The 16595-nt window shown below is 42.4% G+C and overlaps 1 protein-coding gene across 2 annotated transcripts in view; it reads right to left on the reverse strand.

The window, feature by feature from the left end:
* Nucleotides 1-9389: 9389 nt before the first annotated feature.
* The window catches only part of LOC115088024 (zinc finger protein 189-like), a 47304-nt gene continuing 40098 nt past the window's right edge, over nucleotides 9390-16595 (reverse strand). For both annotated transcript variants that reach the window (XM_029595889.1, XM_029595888.1), the window contains 2 exons: nucleotides 15987-16094; nucleotides 9390-11637 (listed from right to left, as the gene is read on the reverse strand). In XM_029595889.1, the coding sequence (XP_029451749.1) occupies nucleotides 10919-11637; nucleotides 15987-16094 (827 nt within the window). In that variant the 3' untranslated portion in view covers nucleotides 9390-10918. The remainder of the gene's footprint in view (nucleotides 11638-15986; nucleotides 16095-16595) is intronic.

Raw genomic sequence — 16595 nt, forward strand, 5'->3', positions numbered from 1 at the left:
TGCATTAAGAAATAGCCAACAGTAAAATACTACAGATCCAAGTCAAAAAGCAATTCAAATGTTGTTTTTCTTGCAACTCCTTAAGCAGCCTAACCCAAGGAGACAGTTTGGCTTCCCTAGCTGACCTCTTCAGACCACCTGATCAACTATATGACTAGTCTGCATGGTTTCAGGCCCTGCTTTAAGCATCGGCAACTGCCTAGGATGCCAGATTTTGAAGGTGCCAAATATCTAGGCCAGAAAAGAGCCTGCTCCTTCATGCTTTAGGGCTGTATGCTGGCACAGCTTTAAAGGGGCTCCACTGTGACATTCTGCCTATGGGTGCCAAATCTTAATTCCAGCCTTGTGTGGTTTAGCCCTGTTTCCATGGCAGCCATACAAGGGTTATTTTAGTAGTTTTAGAAGTGGAAGAAAAAAATGAAAATTTTAGCAACTTGATAGGGATGTTATAAAAATTGTAAAATATATACAGTTTGGGAGGGCAGGAGGAGCCCTTTCATTTCAAATAAGAACATAAAAAATGCTATGCTGAGTCAGACCAAGGTCTATCATGCCCAGAATTCTGTTTCCAACAGTATCTAGGCCGGATCACAAGTACCTGGCAGATTCCATGAAGTAAATCTGTTTCCTGTTACTCACTCCCAGGAATAGCAATAGCTTTCTTTAGTCTACCTGGCTAATAATGTGTTATGGACCTTTCTTCAGGAACTTGTCCAAACCTTTTAAACCCCTCTATGCTAGTCACCTTGACCATATCCAACAGATTTTACAGTTTGATTGAGAGCTGAGTGAAAAACTAATTTCTATGATTTGTTTTAAATTTGCTGGCTATTTATTGAAGTGTCCCCTTCTAATCTATCATATCCCTTCCCAGCCACCTCTATTACGAGCTGAAGAGACCTAACCTGTGAAGCCTCGCATCATTAGGGTTGCCAACTTGGAGTACCCAAAAAGTACACTTGCCTCCAAAGAAAAGGCCAAATACTCCAAATGCAGGACACTCACCTCCAAAAACCAGGACAAAATACAGAGAAAACTTCCCATTGAATTTGCATATTTAATTAGCCGAGATGATTGTATATACAAATTTGTTTACATAGATGCAACATTACAATTATTACTATAGGTTAAATGGATATACAGCTCATCATATTGTAATGCAGATTATAGAATTTGGGTACAATAATTCCTGTCCCAAAGAGCTTACTATGTGGGTTCCTTGCCCATTTCTTGCTCTAGCTCTCCATCCCCACAACCTTCTTATCATATGGAGGTACCCTGCTCCTACCTTCTTCTCCCTCTACCCCATTTCCCCTCCCTCTCTTCTCCCTGTACCCAAACCTTCCTCTTTCTCCCTCTCCACTGTCCAGTATCAGGTCCCTCAACCCCATATCCAGTAGCAGATCCCTGAGCTCCTGCCCAATAGCAGTACACCTGTCCCTCCTCCTCCCTTGCCTCTCCCCTCTATCCAGCACAGGTGTCTCTCTCTCTCTAACACACACCAAAACCCATGCACTTTTCTCTTGTGCTGTTGCTCATGCGCTCAATCAGCAAGTACTTTCACTCCATCTCCCCCCCTCTCCCAATCCAGCAGACATGCAGCAACATCACACAAACGTCTTGCATTGGCTACCAGCCCCTTTCCTAGCCTGCAGCAAACTCCTTTCCTCCTCCTCATACCCAAGCTCTCCCAAACACGCTCAGGTGGCTTCAGGTACATGAGCAAACTGCTTGTAAATTGTCTTGCTTCTAGAGACTGCCCCTCCCCTGGCAGTTACAGTGGCTGCCACAAAAGTTTCAACCCTGTCGTGCCCTTTCTTCTTGCGACTAACAGGGTCATTCATCAAATCGCGTCAGGGCCTTATCGCGGGCATTAGGACCCTAACGCCCGCAATAACGCCATAACAAATGCGATAACGCATCACGCGATGCGTAGGCAAATGTTTAACGTTTAGGCAAAAGGGAGGAGTTTATGGAAATGAGGGGTGTTTTAATGTTGCGTGCGATAGTGTAATGTTTGGAGGGGGGAGAGAAGGGAAGATTTGATGTGATTTGGAGTGAGACTGTGCTGTTCGTATCTCTGACTGTGCAGGTAAAACTGCCCCCAAAATCTAGGCCACCACCAAAACCTCGCCCGAGTTACTAGTAGCCCCTCCTACAGTGGTATAAATAGTTTATTTATAGGTGCATGTTGTAAAGAGTTTTTCTCTCTCAGCAGAAGAGAGCTGTTTCATTCCTGTTATCACTCTCTTCTACACCTCTTCTAGTTCCACTATGCCTTTCTGAGTTGGGGGTGACAAGAACTGCACACAATATTCAAGATACAGTCACATCATAGATCAATACAGAGGCAATATGATATTTTCTGTTTTATTCTCCATTCCTTTTCAGATCATTTCTAACATTCTGTTTGCTTTTTTGACTGCCATTATACAATGAGCTGAGGAGTTCAATATATTGAACACCAAGGTCCTTTTTCTGGGTGGTGACTTCCAATACAGAATCCAGCATTGTGTAGCTTAGTTGGGATAATTTTTCCCTATGTGCATCACATTGCACTTTTATGCATTAAATTTCATCTGCTATTCAGATTTGTATTTATTTCGATTTTATTTTATTTTTTTATATATTATGCCTTTCAGATACTTCAAAGCGGATTACTTTCAGATGCCGAGGGTCCTATTCTCACAAGGTGCATCTGAGGTTCCTCAACTGTTCTGTATCATTCCGCAAATTTCATCCTCTAACTCATCGTTCCCTTTTCTAGATCATTTATGAATATGTTACACAGCACCAATCCCAGTACCGATTCCTGTGATACTCAACAAATTAAAAAACTGACCAAATAAATCCATTTCCTGTATTTTAACCAGTTCCCAATGCAAAGTAGGACACTGCCTCCTACCCCCATGACTGTAAATTGTCAAATGCCTTCTGGAAATTCAAATACACAATATCAACCAGTTTATTTACGCCTTCAAAAACTTCTAAAAGATTAGTAAGGGAAGACTTCCCTTTGCTAAAACCATATTGATTCTTCCCCATTAAGCCATGTGGGTCTATATGGCCAGTGATTTTGTTTTTAAGAATGGCTTCTACCATTTTGCTCGGCGTTGATGTCAGGCTCACTGGTCTCTAGTTTCCCAGATCACCCCTGGAGAACTTTTTAAAAAAATCTTTGTCACATTGGCCATCTTCCACTCTGAAAAATGTAAAAAACATTTTAAGCCTTCTGATTTTCAATTACAAATGAAAAATACCAATAAAATATCCCTGGAGATGAAAAAAAAAGCATTTTTTGGTGTTTTAATTATTTTGTTTAATTAGTTTTAATTATTGTTCTAATTATATGTATAAATGTACACCATGTGGAGCATAGGTTGAAGTAACAAAATATAAAAACAAGAAACAAAAAAATTAAAAAAGTTCAGAAAACTTACCTCCTCTGCTGTGGGTTCAGTGTGGGGGAATTCAATGACAACGCTTCTACATCTGACCTGTTCCTGTGGACTCTACTGATTTTTAACAGTGAGTTCAGTTTTCTGCTTCAGCTGGAGCTTTAAGATAAGTTTTGGGTCACTTTGCTTTTGCTTTCATTATTGATGAGGATTACTTGTACCAGAAGATTATTTTAAGTGCAAATAAAAAACAAATCTTTAAAAAAGGTAAAATTCTCCCCTATGCGAGAAGGGCCACAAAAATAACTCCACCTCTCAGCTGTGTGTTTGGGGACAGACATATGTAATGCACCCACACAACTAAAGGGTCTCCCAGGGATAGGGAGGAGAGGCTGGAGCAGATAAACAAGCAATAAGTGATAACATAAAACCCACCTTATGTAGCTACAGCAAGTATTTCAATAAAATCAGTACATGCACAGTTATTTACATACCATCGTTCCAGCGAATGATCACAATGGTTTACATAAATTGCATATAAGTACAGTGTAATATCACAAGATTTACATATTCATTAAAGAAATAATTGTTAAGTATCAGATATAATATTAATATGTTCAATAACATTAGAGGATGCAACACAATTCATTAGGTAAGAGTTTTTGTTAAAGTGTTCATAAAGGATAGGAAGAGGTTCTGATATATTAGAGTATAAATCTATAGCCAGTGTAAAGATGAAATTTATGTTAGTTTGTAGCTTTTTTTGAAAAGCCAAGTCTTCAGTTCTTGTTTGAATTTCTTTTTTTCTGTTAAAATTCTTAAAGGACCAGATAGTGTGTTCCAAAGTTTTGGTCCTGCAAAAGAGAATAGATGATCTCTTATATGAGATAGGTGAATGTTTTGATTGGAGGGAATTCTTAGAATGCCTTTATTATTTGTTATTAGATTTTTTGGTGGATTGTATTGTTGAATAGAAATTTGTACTGTTATCTCACCCTAGCTTGATGGTACCTGTAATAGAGTCCATCAAGCTCGGGTGAGAGAACATAGTAGAAATTTCATCTTTGTGAGACTTTTCTCACTCCAAATGATGTCAAATCTTCACCAAGGTGTACTGTGCTGTTTGTACATCTCACTCTACATGCAAAACTGGCCCCTAAACCACCACCAACACCTCACCTCGACCTAAAAAATATACACATTCAGGATTTATGGTTGTGTTTATCTTGGACCTATGATTATAAATGCTACATAGGCACTAATGCAGTTTATAAGACCGCAATCAATGGTGCAGTCTCAGTGCCTTCATAGAAGGTCCATCAATGCTGCCATATATATTAAATATACCAGTTTGCTGCATTGTCATTTTGAGTGAAATTTTGTCTTTTTTTGTGGGCAGGAAGCAGTCATCACAGCAGGAGGGAGAGGGACAACAGACTGATAGGGAGGAGGGAGGGGTGGTGGTGATGCCTGGGGGTGGGGAAGGGAAAGGCTGGGGCTGCTACCAATGGGGAGAGAGGAAAGGGAAAGTGATAATGCCAGAGGTCGGTGAGGGGAAGAGAAAGTGACAGTGTGTCATGACAAAGTGAGCCCAGTGTTGTATGTGCCACAGCACAAAAATGGTTAGGAATCACTGTTTTAGCTTCCTCCCTCCCTTCCTGTGCCTTCGTCTCTCTCCTTTGTGCTTCTTTCTCTCTCCCTTTCCCCCATGTATCTATCTCTCACTTCATTTCCCCTCCCTCCCCTCTGCTCCCTCTCTTCTCCTTTCTTTGTACCTCTTCTGCCTCCCACTTCCTTGTGGCCCTCTCTGACTCAGTTCCCACACCCTCTATGGGGCCGATGCAATATGGTGCGCTGAGCCAAATGCACTCTTAACCTGCAGTCGGACACGGGTAGAATAGGTGCTAATCAATCCCATAATGCAATAAGGGGATTAGCGCATATTCAACGAGTGTCCAACGTGGAGTGAATCTAATAGCGATCATCACATGCAATGCATGTGAATGAGGCTATTAGGCATTCACTCCCGATGCAAAAAAAAAAAAAGTGTGCGTCTCAGACGCACATTTAACTGTCATCTATTAATGCCTGCCTGGAGCAGGCGTTAATAGCTGTGCGCATCAAAAAAAAGTACAGAAAAGCAGAAAAAACTGCTTTTCTGTACTGCCTCCTACTTAATATCGTTGTGTCCTCCAGTAAGGAAAACCGACGCTGATAAACTCGGCGTCGGTTTTCGTGATGGGTCTGACTGTCAATTTTTTTTTTTTTACTTTTATTTCTTTTATTTTTCATCCTACGTAATATCGTTGTGATATTAACCCGGTGTCGGTTTTTGTGACTACCGTTCGCCGCTAAGGAAAACCGATGCCGAGTTTATCGCCATCGGTTTTCCTTAGCAGTGAACGGCCATCACGAAAACCAATGCCGGGTTTATCAGCGTCGGTTTTCCTTACTGTTGTATGCCGGTCACGAAAACCGACGCCGGGTTTATCAGCGTCGGTTTTCGTGGCTGTCTGCCAGTAAGGAAAACCAATGCCGGTCACGAAAACCGATTGGGTTTGCGTTAGCAAGGATGCGCTAGGGTCACGGAAGCGACACTAGTGCCTCCTTGCTAATGTGACCCCCTAATTTTAATATTGCCCCTTGGGGGCTCGTTAAGATGCAATAATGTCGCTTTCTATGCGACATTATTGCATCGGCCCCTATGTGTGTATCTCTCTCTCTTCCCTCCCCCTTGCCTTCCCCTTTTGGATGAAATAGTGTGGTTGCCCTGTTAGTTTACTTGAATGCACAGAAATAAAGGTTAACAAAAAGAAAATAAACAAAACCATATACAAGGTGATACCTTTTTTATTGGATTAACAATTCCTTTCTTCAGTTTTCAAGAGCTAATACTCCCTTTCTCAGGTCAGAATACACAGACTGATGCAATAATCTGTGTGTTAAAACTGTGCCAGCACAGTTTCTTAACACAGAGATTAAAAATATTTTTTAACTCCCTAAGCAGTAAGCTAATGCTATGCTAATGCATCAAGAGATAAAATGCGCTTATGTCAAGTTAATACATCCATTCATCACAGAGTGAATACACATTTTAACTCGGGGGAAGAGGGTCATGGGAGGGATGTATGGTCATATATATAGAGAGTGGACTATACTGTGTGCAATTTTTGTTGAAGACCCAGATCTCACCATTCAACAGTAGGCCAAGGGCAGACCCAGCACGACCGGGTGTACACACCATGCATTTGCATGGGGTGGTACACCTGGGAGGCTGGCGGCAGCAGGAGAGGTCGCAGGGGCAGTGATGAAGACCCACCAAAGCAAGGCCGCCATGAGAGCCCGTTCCCATGGCAGCAAAGAAGGCAGTGAACCCCGGTGCGTGCGTGTGAGAATAGGAACCTGGGTGTGAGAATGGGATCCTGGGTGTGAGTATGTGGGAATGGGAGTCTGGGTGGGAGAATGGGAGCCTGAATATGAGAATGGGAGAATGGGAGCCTGGGTGTGAATATGTGGGAATGGGAGCCTGGGGTGAGATTGGGAGCCTGACTATGAGAATGGGAGAATGAGATCCTGGGTGTGAGTATGTGGGAATGCGAACCTGGGTGGGAGAATGGGAGCCTGGATGTGAGAATGGGAGCCTGGGTGTGAGAATGGGAGAATGGGAGCCTGAATATGAGAATGGGAGAATGAGAGCCTGGGTGTGAGTATGTGGGAATGGGAGCCTGGGTATGAGAATGGGAGAATGAGAGCCTGGATGTGAGAATGGGAGCCTGGATGTGAGAATGGGAGAATGGGAGCCTGGGTATGAGAATGGGAGCCTAGGTGTGAGTATGTGAGAATGGGAGCCTGGGTATGAGAATGGGAGCCTGGGTGTGAGTATGTGAGAATGGGAGAATAGGAGCCTGAATATGAGAATGGGAGCCTGGGTGTGAGAATGGGAGAATGGGAGCCTGGATGGGAGAATGGGAGCCTGGGTATGAGAATGGGAGCCTAGGTGTGAGTATGTGAGAATGGGAGCCTGGGTATGAGAATGGGAGAATAGGAAAATAGGAGCCTGAATATGAGAATGGGAGAATGGGAGCCTGAGTGTGAGAATGGGAGCCTGGATGGGAGAATGGGAGCCTGGGTATGAGAATGGGAGCCTAGGTGTGAGAATGGGAGCCTGGGTATGAGAATGGGAGAATAGGAAAATAGGAGCCTGAATATGAGAATGGGAGCCTGGCTGTGAGAATGGGAGCCTAGGTGTGAGTATGTGAGAATGGGAGCCTGGGTATGAGAATGGGAGAATAGGAAAATAGGAGCCTGAATATGAGAATGAGAGCCTGGATGTGAGAATGGGAGCCTGGGTGTATGTGAGAATGGGAGAATAGGAGCCTGAATATGAGAATGAGAGCCTGGGTGTGAGAATGGGAGCCTGGATGTGAGAATGGGAGCCTGGGTATGAGAATGGGAGAATAGGAGCCTGAATATGAGAATGAGAGCCTGGGTGTGAGAATGGGAGCCTGGATGTGAGAATGGGAGCCTGGGTATGAGAATGGGAGCCTGGGTGTGAGTATGTGAGAATGGGAGCCTGGGTATGAGAATGGGAGAATAGGAAAATAGGAGCCTGAATATGAGAATGGGAGAATGGGAGCCTGAGTGTGAGAATGGGAGAATGGGAGCCTGGATGGGAGAATGGGAGCCTGGGTATGAGAATGGGAGCCTAGGTGTGAGAATGGGAGCCTGGGTATGAGAATGGGAGAATAGGAAAATAGGAGCCTGAATATGAGAATGGGAGCCTGGCTGTGAGAATGGGAGCCTAGGTGTGAGTATGTGAGAATGGGAGCCTGGGTGTGAGAATGGGAGCCGGGGTATGAGAATGGGAGCCTAGGTGTGAGTATGTGAGAATGGGAGCCTGGGTATGAAAATGGGAGAATAGGAAAATAGGAGCCTGAATATGAGAATGAGAGCCTGGATGTGAGAATGGGAGCCTGGGTATGAGAATGGGAGCTTGGGTGTATGTGAGAATGGGAGAATAGGAGCCTGAATATGAGAATGAGAGTCTGGGTGTGAGAATGGGAGCCTGGATGTGAGAATGGGAGCCTGGGTATGAGAATGGGAGAATAGGAGCCTGAATATGAGAATGAGAGCCTGGGTGTGAGAATGGGAGCCTGGATGTGAGAATGGGAGCCTGGGTATGAGAATGGGAGAATAGGAAAATAGGAGCCTGAATATGAGAATGAGAGCCTGGGTGTGAGAATGGGAGCCTGGATGTGAGAATGGGAGCCTGGGTATGAGAATGGGAGCCTGGGTGTGAGTATGTGAGAATGGGAGCCTGGGTATGAGAATGGGAGAATAGGAGCCTGAATATGAGAATGGGAGCCTGGGTGTGAGTATGTGAGAATGGGAGAATAGGAGCCTGAATATGAGAATGGGAGCCTGGGTGTGAGTATGTGGGAATGAGAGCCTGGGTGTGAGAATGGGAGAATGGGAGCCTGGATGTGAGAATGGGAGCCTGGGTGTTAGAATGGGAGCCTGGGTATGAGAATGGGAGCTTGGGTATGAGAATGGGAGCCTAGGTGTGAGTATGTGAGAATGGGAGCCTGGGTATGAGAATGGGAGAATAGGAAAATAGGAGCCTGAATATGAGAATGAGAGCCTGGGTGTGAGAATGGGAGCCTGGATGTGAGAATGGGAGCCTGGGTGTGAGTATGTGAGAATGGGAGCCTGGGTATGAGAATGGGAGCCTGGGTGTGAGTATGTGAGAATGGGAGCCTGGGTATGAGTATGTGGGAATGAGAGCCTGGGTGTGAGAATAGGAGAATGGGAGCCTGGATGTGAGAATGGGAGCCTGGGTATGAGAATGGGAGAATAGGAGCCTGGGTATGAGAATGGGAGCCGAGGTGTGAGTATGTGGGAATGAGAGCCTGGGTGTGAGAATGGGAGAATGGGAGCCTGGGTATGAGAATGGGAGCCTAGGTGTGAGTATGTGAGAATGGGAGCCTGGGTATGAGAATGGGAGAATAGGAGCCTGAATATGAGAATGGGAGCCTGGGTGTGAGAATGGGAGAATAGGAGCCTGAATATGAGAATGGGAGAATGGGAGCCTGGGTGTGAGAATGGGAGAATAGGATCCTGAATATGAGAATGGGAGAATAGGAGCCTGAATATGAGAATGGGTGCCTGGGTGTGAGTATGTGGGAATGAGAACATGGGTGTGAGAATGGGAGAATGGGAGCCTGGCTGTGAGAATGGGAGCCTGGGTCGGAGTATGTGGAAATGGGAGCCTGGGTGTGAGAATGTGTGCCTGGTTGGGAGAAAGGGAGCCTGGATGTGAGAATGGGAGCCTGGGTGTGAGAATGGAGGAGGGGGGAGCCCAGTAATTGTTCACACAGGGCAGCATGTGGTTATTCCTGTGTGGTTCTTATCATGTAAACTCACCTGTGATTTTTGGCAGAAGCTTTTAGCACACTCAGACCATTTAAATGGTTTCTGACCTATATAATTCCACTCTTGTGTTGTTTGATTTCACCATGAAAAACGTTGTTACACTCAGCCCATTTATATTGTTTCTTTATTTTGTGAGTCATATATAATAGAAATATTTACCACATTCAGGAAACTGAAATGGTTTCTGTCAGGTTAGTGTCTCCAAATGGATTTATTTTGTATCTACTATGCCATAAATGAACCTCACTCTTCAGCCAGAGTATGCGGAGTATAATCTCAACCTTTCAAATTTACTTCTAGTGCTCTTCTTCTTAGTTCCATTACTGTGTGGATCCTTTCATGTCTTCTCAGGTTGGATATATGTCTGAAGGTTTTATCACATTCACAACACTTATATGGTTTCTCTCTTGTGTGGGTCATTTCATGATCTCTAAGATTATGGATGTAATGGAAACATTTACCACATTCGGAACACTGAAATGGTTTTTCTCCAGTATGGATTATTTCATGCCGCCTCAGGTTGTATTTATGACTGAAGCTTTTATCACATTCTGAACAATGAAATGGTTTTTCACCAGTGTGAATCCTTTCATGTAGTCTCAGGTAGGATTTATGACTGAAGCTTTTGTCACATTCAGAACATTTATATTGTTTCTCTCCAGTGTGGATTCTTTCATGCCGTCTCAAATAGGATTTATGACTGAAGCTTTTATCACAGTCAGAACATTTAAATTGTTTCTCTCCTGTGTGGATCCTTTCATGCCGTTTCAGGTAGGATTTATGGCTGAAGTTTTTATCGCATTCAGAACATTTAAATGGTTTCTCTCCTGAGTGGATCATTTCATGTCGTATCAGGGAGGATTTATAACAGACACTTTTATCACATTCGGAACATTTAAATGGTTTTTCTCTTATGTGAAGTATTTTTTCTGACCTAAGATTTGATTTCAGAATAAATCTTTTCTCACATTCAGTATAATTTAAGGGTTTCCCTCCTGTGTGAATTATTTCATGTTCCTCAAGTTCAAATCTGTTTGCAAAGCATTTTTCGCATTCAACACATGCAAAGGGTTTCTCTCCTATGTGCATTATTTGATGAATTTTAAGCTGTGATCTGCATGTGAAACATTTTCACATTCAGTACATTTAAAAGGTTTATCTCCACTGTGAAGCTTTTTATGTGCTGTGAGGTTTGATTTCCTTGTAAACCTTTTCTCACATTCAGTACATTGAAATGGTCTTTCCCCAGTGTGAATTCTTACATGCCTTTTAAGCCCAGCTCTGTAAGAAAAGCTTTTTTCACACTGAGAACATTTAAACAGTTTATTTTGTATGTGAAAATTTCTCTGTGTTATTAGGTTTGTTTCCTTAGAGATTCTTTTCTCACCTTCAGTACATGTAAATTGTTTCTCCTTTCTATTGTATTGTTGGATCAATATGTGATTTGTATGTTCAGTGAACTCATTCCCATTTTCAGTCATTTCTTGGGGCTCAATAAAATGTGAGTTTGTGATGAAGGTTTCCCCAGTATCCGCACCTTGCAGTGGTCTCTCTCTTTCATTGGGGCTCTCAATTTGCACAAGCTCTGAGCAGTGTAGGGAATTTGTCTCTTGTTCAGTACTTGTGTTTTGTCTCTCTCCTTTTTGGGCTCTTTCTTCCATCTTGGGCGGTGTTACTCTACTAATACCTCCTTCATAGTCAGCAGAAGGATCCAGGCTGTCTCTCAAGTATGCTTTGTGTTTCCATTCTTCCCTTTGCTGCCAATCACACATTTTCTGCATCTCACTATTGTTACTGAATCCATCATCTGTTGGATAAAAATGAGAGTATGCACATTAATGTTTTCAGCTATTGAGAAGAAGAAATATCAGGAAATGATGCTCAAATGATTCTTTAAAAGCTTTTGCTAGGCTAAGCCTCTGTATAACTTATTCCAAAATCTCAAAGGAGAAGCCTTTGAACTGTTCAAAATCTACATCAACTGCAATCTTCAAAGAACAGCACCTCTGAATAATTATTTTCACTTAAATAGCTATTTTTAAATAAATAAAAAGGTAACTATCTATAAAGCTGTTATACAGGGCTCAAGCCCACCACTGAAATTTGGCTAGAAATTCCCAGATATAATCATCATGTACCAATGCAATCTATCAATCTTCCTTGATACCAATTATGAACTATCTTGTTTTCTGAAATATTTTTTTCTGTATTTATTTATTTAAAGTTTTTTATATACCGCCGCTCATCAGAGATATCGCGTCGGTATATGTATATGTGCACTAACATTTCATGGAACCACAGACACTTCTCTTGGATTCTTCGCTACTATATTTGGTTCTTTATTACAATTTATAATCCACAAGAAACTTCAAAATGAAAGTGATCGTATCTTGATTAGCTCAAATCAATTTTATGCTTCTGTGCCCCCAATGAACCTGGCCCTGTATGCAACATTATTAACAGCTTCTGTTTTGGGATTTGGAATTTTAAATGTGCTATTTGCTAACTTCATGGAGTACCCCCTATCCTTGTATTATCTGAAAGAGTAAATAACTGATTCACATTTACCCGTTCTAATCCTCTCATGATTTTATAGACCTCTATCATATCCCCTCTCAGCAGTCTCTTCTCCAAGCTGAATATCCTTAACCTCTTTAGCCTTTCTCATAGAGGAGCTGTTCCATCCCCTTTATCATTTGGTTGCTATTCTCTGTACCTTTTCCAGTACGGCGACCAGAATTGTACTGAGTACTCAAGGCAAGGTCTCACTATGGAGCGATACAGAGGTATTATGACATTCTCCATTTTATTCACCTTTCCTTTCCAAATAATTTATAACATTCTGTTTGCTTTTTTGACCACTGCCTCACACTGAGCTGATGATTTCAATGTATTGTCCACTATAATGTCTACTTCTTTTTCCTGGGTGGTTACTCCCAATATGTGTAACTACAGCGTGGGTTACTTTTCCCTATATGCATTACTTTGCACTTATCCACATTAAATTTCATCTGCCATTTGAATGCCCAGTCTTCCAGTCTCTCAAGGTCTTCCTGCATTTTATCACAAACCAATTGTGATTTAATAACTCTGAATAATTTCGTGTCATCTGCAAATTTGATCACCTCACTCGCCGTTCCCCTTTCCAGATCATTTATAAATATATTAAAAAGCATCGGTCCCAGTACAGATTCCTGAGACACTCCATTGTTTATCTTTCTCTACTGAGAAAACTGACCATTTAATCTACTCTCTGTTTCCTATTTTTTAACTAGTTTGCAGTCTACAAAAGGGCATTGCCTCCTAACCCATGACTTTTTAGTTTTCTTAGCAGTCTCTCATGTGGGACTTTGTCAAATGCCTTCTGAAAATTTAAATACACTACATCTACTGGCTCATCTTTATCCACATGCTTATTCACCCCTTCAAAAAAAATGTAGGAGATTTGTGAGGCAAGACTTCCCTTGGATAAATCCATGCTGGCTGTGTCCTAGTAACCCATGTCTATATGTTCTGTGATTTTGCTCTTTAGAATAGTTTCCACGATATTTCCCAGCACTGAAGTCAGGCTCACCAGTCTATAGTTTCCCAGATCACCCCTCAAACCCTTTTTAAATATTTGAGGTTACATTGGCCACCCTCCAGTTTTTGGGTACAATGGAAAATTTTAATGATAGGTTACAAATTACTAGTTTTAGATCTGAAATTCCATTTTTTAGTTCTTTCAGAACTCTGGGTTATACACCTTCTCATCCAGGCGATTTGCTACTCTTCCGTTTGTCAATCTGCCCTACTATATCTTCCAGGTTCACCAAGACTTGGTTCAGTTCATCTGAATCATCTCCCTTGAAAACTGTTTCAGGAATGGGTATCTCCCCAACATCCTCATTAGTAAACACCAAAGCAATGAATTCATTTTGTTTTTCTACAGTTGGCTTATCTTCCTAAGTGCACCTTTAACCCCTCGATCATCTAACAGTCCAACTAACTCCCTCACGGGTTCCTGCTTTGGATACATTTAAAAAAGTTATAATTATGAATTTTTGACTCTATGGCCAGCTTCTTTTCAAATTCTCTCTTAACCTGTCTTATCGGTGTTCTACATTTAACTTGCCAATCCTTATGATTTTTCTTATTTTCTTCAGATGGATCCTTCTTCCAGTTTTGAAGGAAGTTCTTTTGGCTAAAACAGCCTCTATCACTTTGCCTTTTAACCAAGTCGGCAGTCGTTTGGCCTTCTTTCCACATTTCTTAGTGCGTGTAATACACCTGGATTGGGCTTCTAAGATGGTATTTTTAAACCATACACTCTCCTTTTTGTAGCTGCACTTTTTAGTTTTTTTTCTATTTTCCTCAGCCGCTTATTCCTGGAAGTGAGCAACAAGGAATTTGATCTGCTTTTTGGGATCTACTGGGTACTTCCTAATAACCCAGACTGGCCATTGTCAGAGACAGGACGCTGAGCTCGATGGACCTTTGGTCTGACCGAGCATGAAATATCTTAGGTTCTTGAATCTGAAACACTGTTTTCTGTCCCTTGTTGAAAATATCCATTATTATCAACCTCTCATCTGTCCATTTTTGTTTGTAACCTCTTAAAAACTTTCCTTTCCTTTACAACAGTCTAACATTTTCCTGCTTAAAAACATCTCAGCAGGTCTGAGCTTGATATTGTCACCACAGGCTGTTTTCCAGGCACATAGAGAGTTTGAGGGTGTGGGTTTAAGCCTGTATGGTTCTGGGAAAACTATGGTTATACGTCTGCACAAATCTGACAATATATCTTGATAGCAAAACACAATGTAGACTGAAACCTCCCTACCACAGCTGCCTTACCATCCCCGTGGGTCACAAAATGAACTCCTCTGTGCTTCAACAAACCTTTCAGAGGACTCTTTACCTTAGTTCATCTGTATTTGTTTTCGGTATATGACCTAGACTAAATATCCTTTCAAAGCATTTCGTCACTTCAAGATCAGTCTTTGTTGTTAAGCTCACTGCCCGTGTATATCTTGTCAGGATAATAATCAAAAAGTATTTATAGCCACCGTTATAACCGGACAAGGAAGATATATCAACCAAATTGGCCTGCCATAGCGCAACCATATCTGAGACGGTCGATTTGTTTCTTTTAAAACAGATCCCAAAGTCAATATTCAAAAGATCTGTCCTGCTGGTTTGCTGGACAAATCCTTGTGGTTTAAATTACCCCTCTGCTAAGCGGGTACATTTTGTGTGGGCATATTGTTTCCCCACACAGTATTATCCAGCATGAAAAAAAAAGGTGTGGTAAAAATTTAGCTCAAGAGGGCTGAATGCTAAGTTTATGCAGGTAAGTCTGAAGGGTGTCTGAATAAAGTTCTAAAGGGTGAAGTGACTTGCTCAAGGTCACAAGGAATGGTAGTGGGATGTGAACCCTGCCTTCAAGCCTGCTGCTCTAAACACTAATTTTATATTGTTTACTGATCTCCCTGACTCGTGTAATTGCTCAGACATCTGCTTGCAAGAAGCATGCATGATGCATGATGGGAGGGAAGTGGAGGCAGAGGGGTATACACATGCTTAGTCTGGTTCCTGCAAGAAGCCAGCGAGGGAAGGGGGAAGAGTGGAGATTTGAAACCATATCTGCATGCCAAGTCTGGTTCCTGCAACAAGCCAGGGAGGATGGGGAAAGAGAACTTTTGAATTAGGGAAACACATGCTTAATTTGGTTCTTGCAACAACCCAAGACAGGCATAGACACAGGGGGAGAAGTAAAGGGATTTGAAGCTGCATATGCATGTTCAGAATTCTAGACAAGGATGAGGGGGTGCATGGCTGATGAGGTAGTAAAAAAATGGCTGAAGTCTACTTACCATGACACAGTAAAAATATGGATGGGGGGGGGGGGGGGGATGTTTAAGTCCATGTCTGATGATGTAGTGGGCTGGCATCAGTGGCAGCATTTGAGATTAGAGTGGGTGGAGCTACAGCTCATTCATTTCCATGGAAGGGAAAGGTGTGGGTGGAGCTTACCCAGAACTAACAACATCTGTTAGCTGGCTGGCAACACCTGTTAAGGGTATGGTTTCAGTTTTATGAATACTCTACCCTTAAACTATAACCCTCTAAGTGTACAAGTTGAAATATTCCACAGCATAGAAAGTAATTCCTCACCTCTGCAGGTTTCAATAGCCTCTTCTCCTCCATCCAGCTGGTCACTGATATGAAACTCTTCTATTTTCAGGACCTCTACTGTGGGGTCAGGACTGTAACCTGAGCTGCCTATCAGAAAAATGGGAAAATACATTCAGCTTTTAAATAGTCCTGGATTTTGCCTTTAGAAAAGCAACATTTGTAAGAAAGTGAGAATATGGAATTCTGTGATCTCTGAGAGTTTAAGTCTCCAGATGGAAGCAGAGAAGAGCACTCTGTAGTATTGTTATAAAAAGGAACCACTGCAGTTAGGAAACCCAGTTTCCCAAAATATTGTGGACATAAAAACTGCTTACAGAACACGCCCTCTGTTATAGAATCCTCCTTCCCTCCCTCCTGCTGCTACCAGTAAGGGGATCACCCTGCTTACCTCTCTCCTGCTGCTGTCTACCTCCCTTCTTCCTACTATGCTCTGTGGGGGAGGGGGTCATCCTGTCTGCCTACCTCCCTCTCTCCCACTTGCTGCAGCTGTCAGCATAGGGTCCTCCTGTCTCCAACCCTCCCAAGGCTGGCTCCACATGGCTCACAGAAAACAAAATCCATGTACTGATGGGAGGGAGGAAGGGGTAG

This window comes from Rhinatrema bivittatum, chromosome 3 (genome assembly GCF_901001135.1).
Source record: "Rhinatrema bivittatum chromosome 3, aRhiBiv1.1, whole genome shotgun sequence".
In the NCBI taxonomy this organism is placed as follows: Eukaryota; Metazoa; Chordata; class Amphibia; order Gymnophiona; family Rhinatrematidae; genus Rhinatrema; species Rhinatrema bivittatum.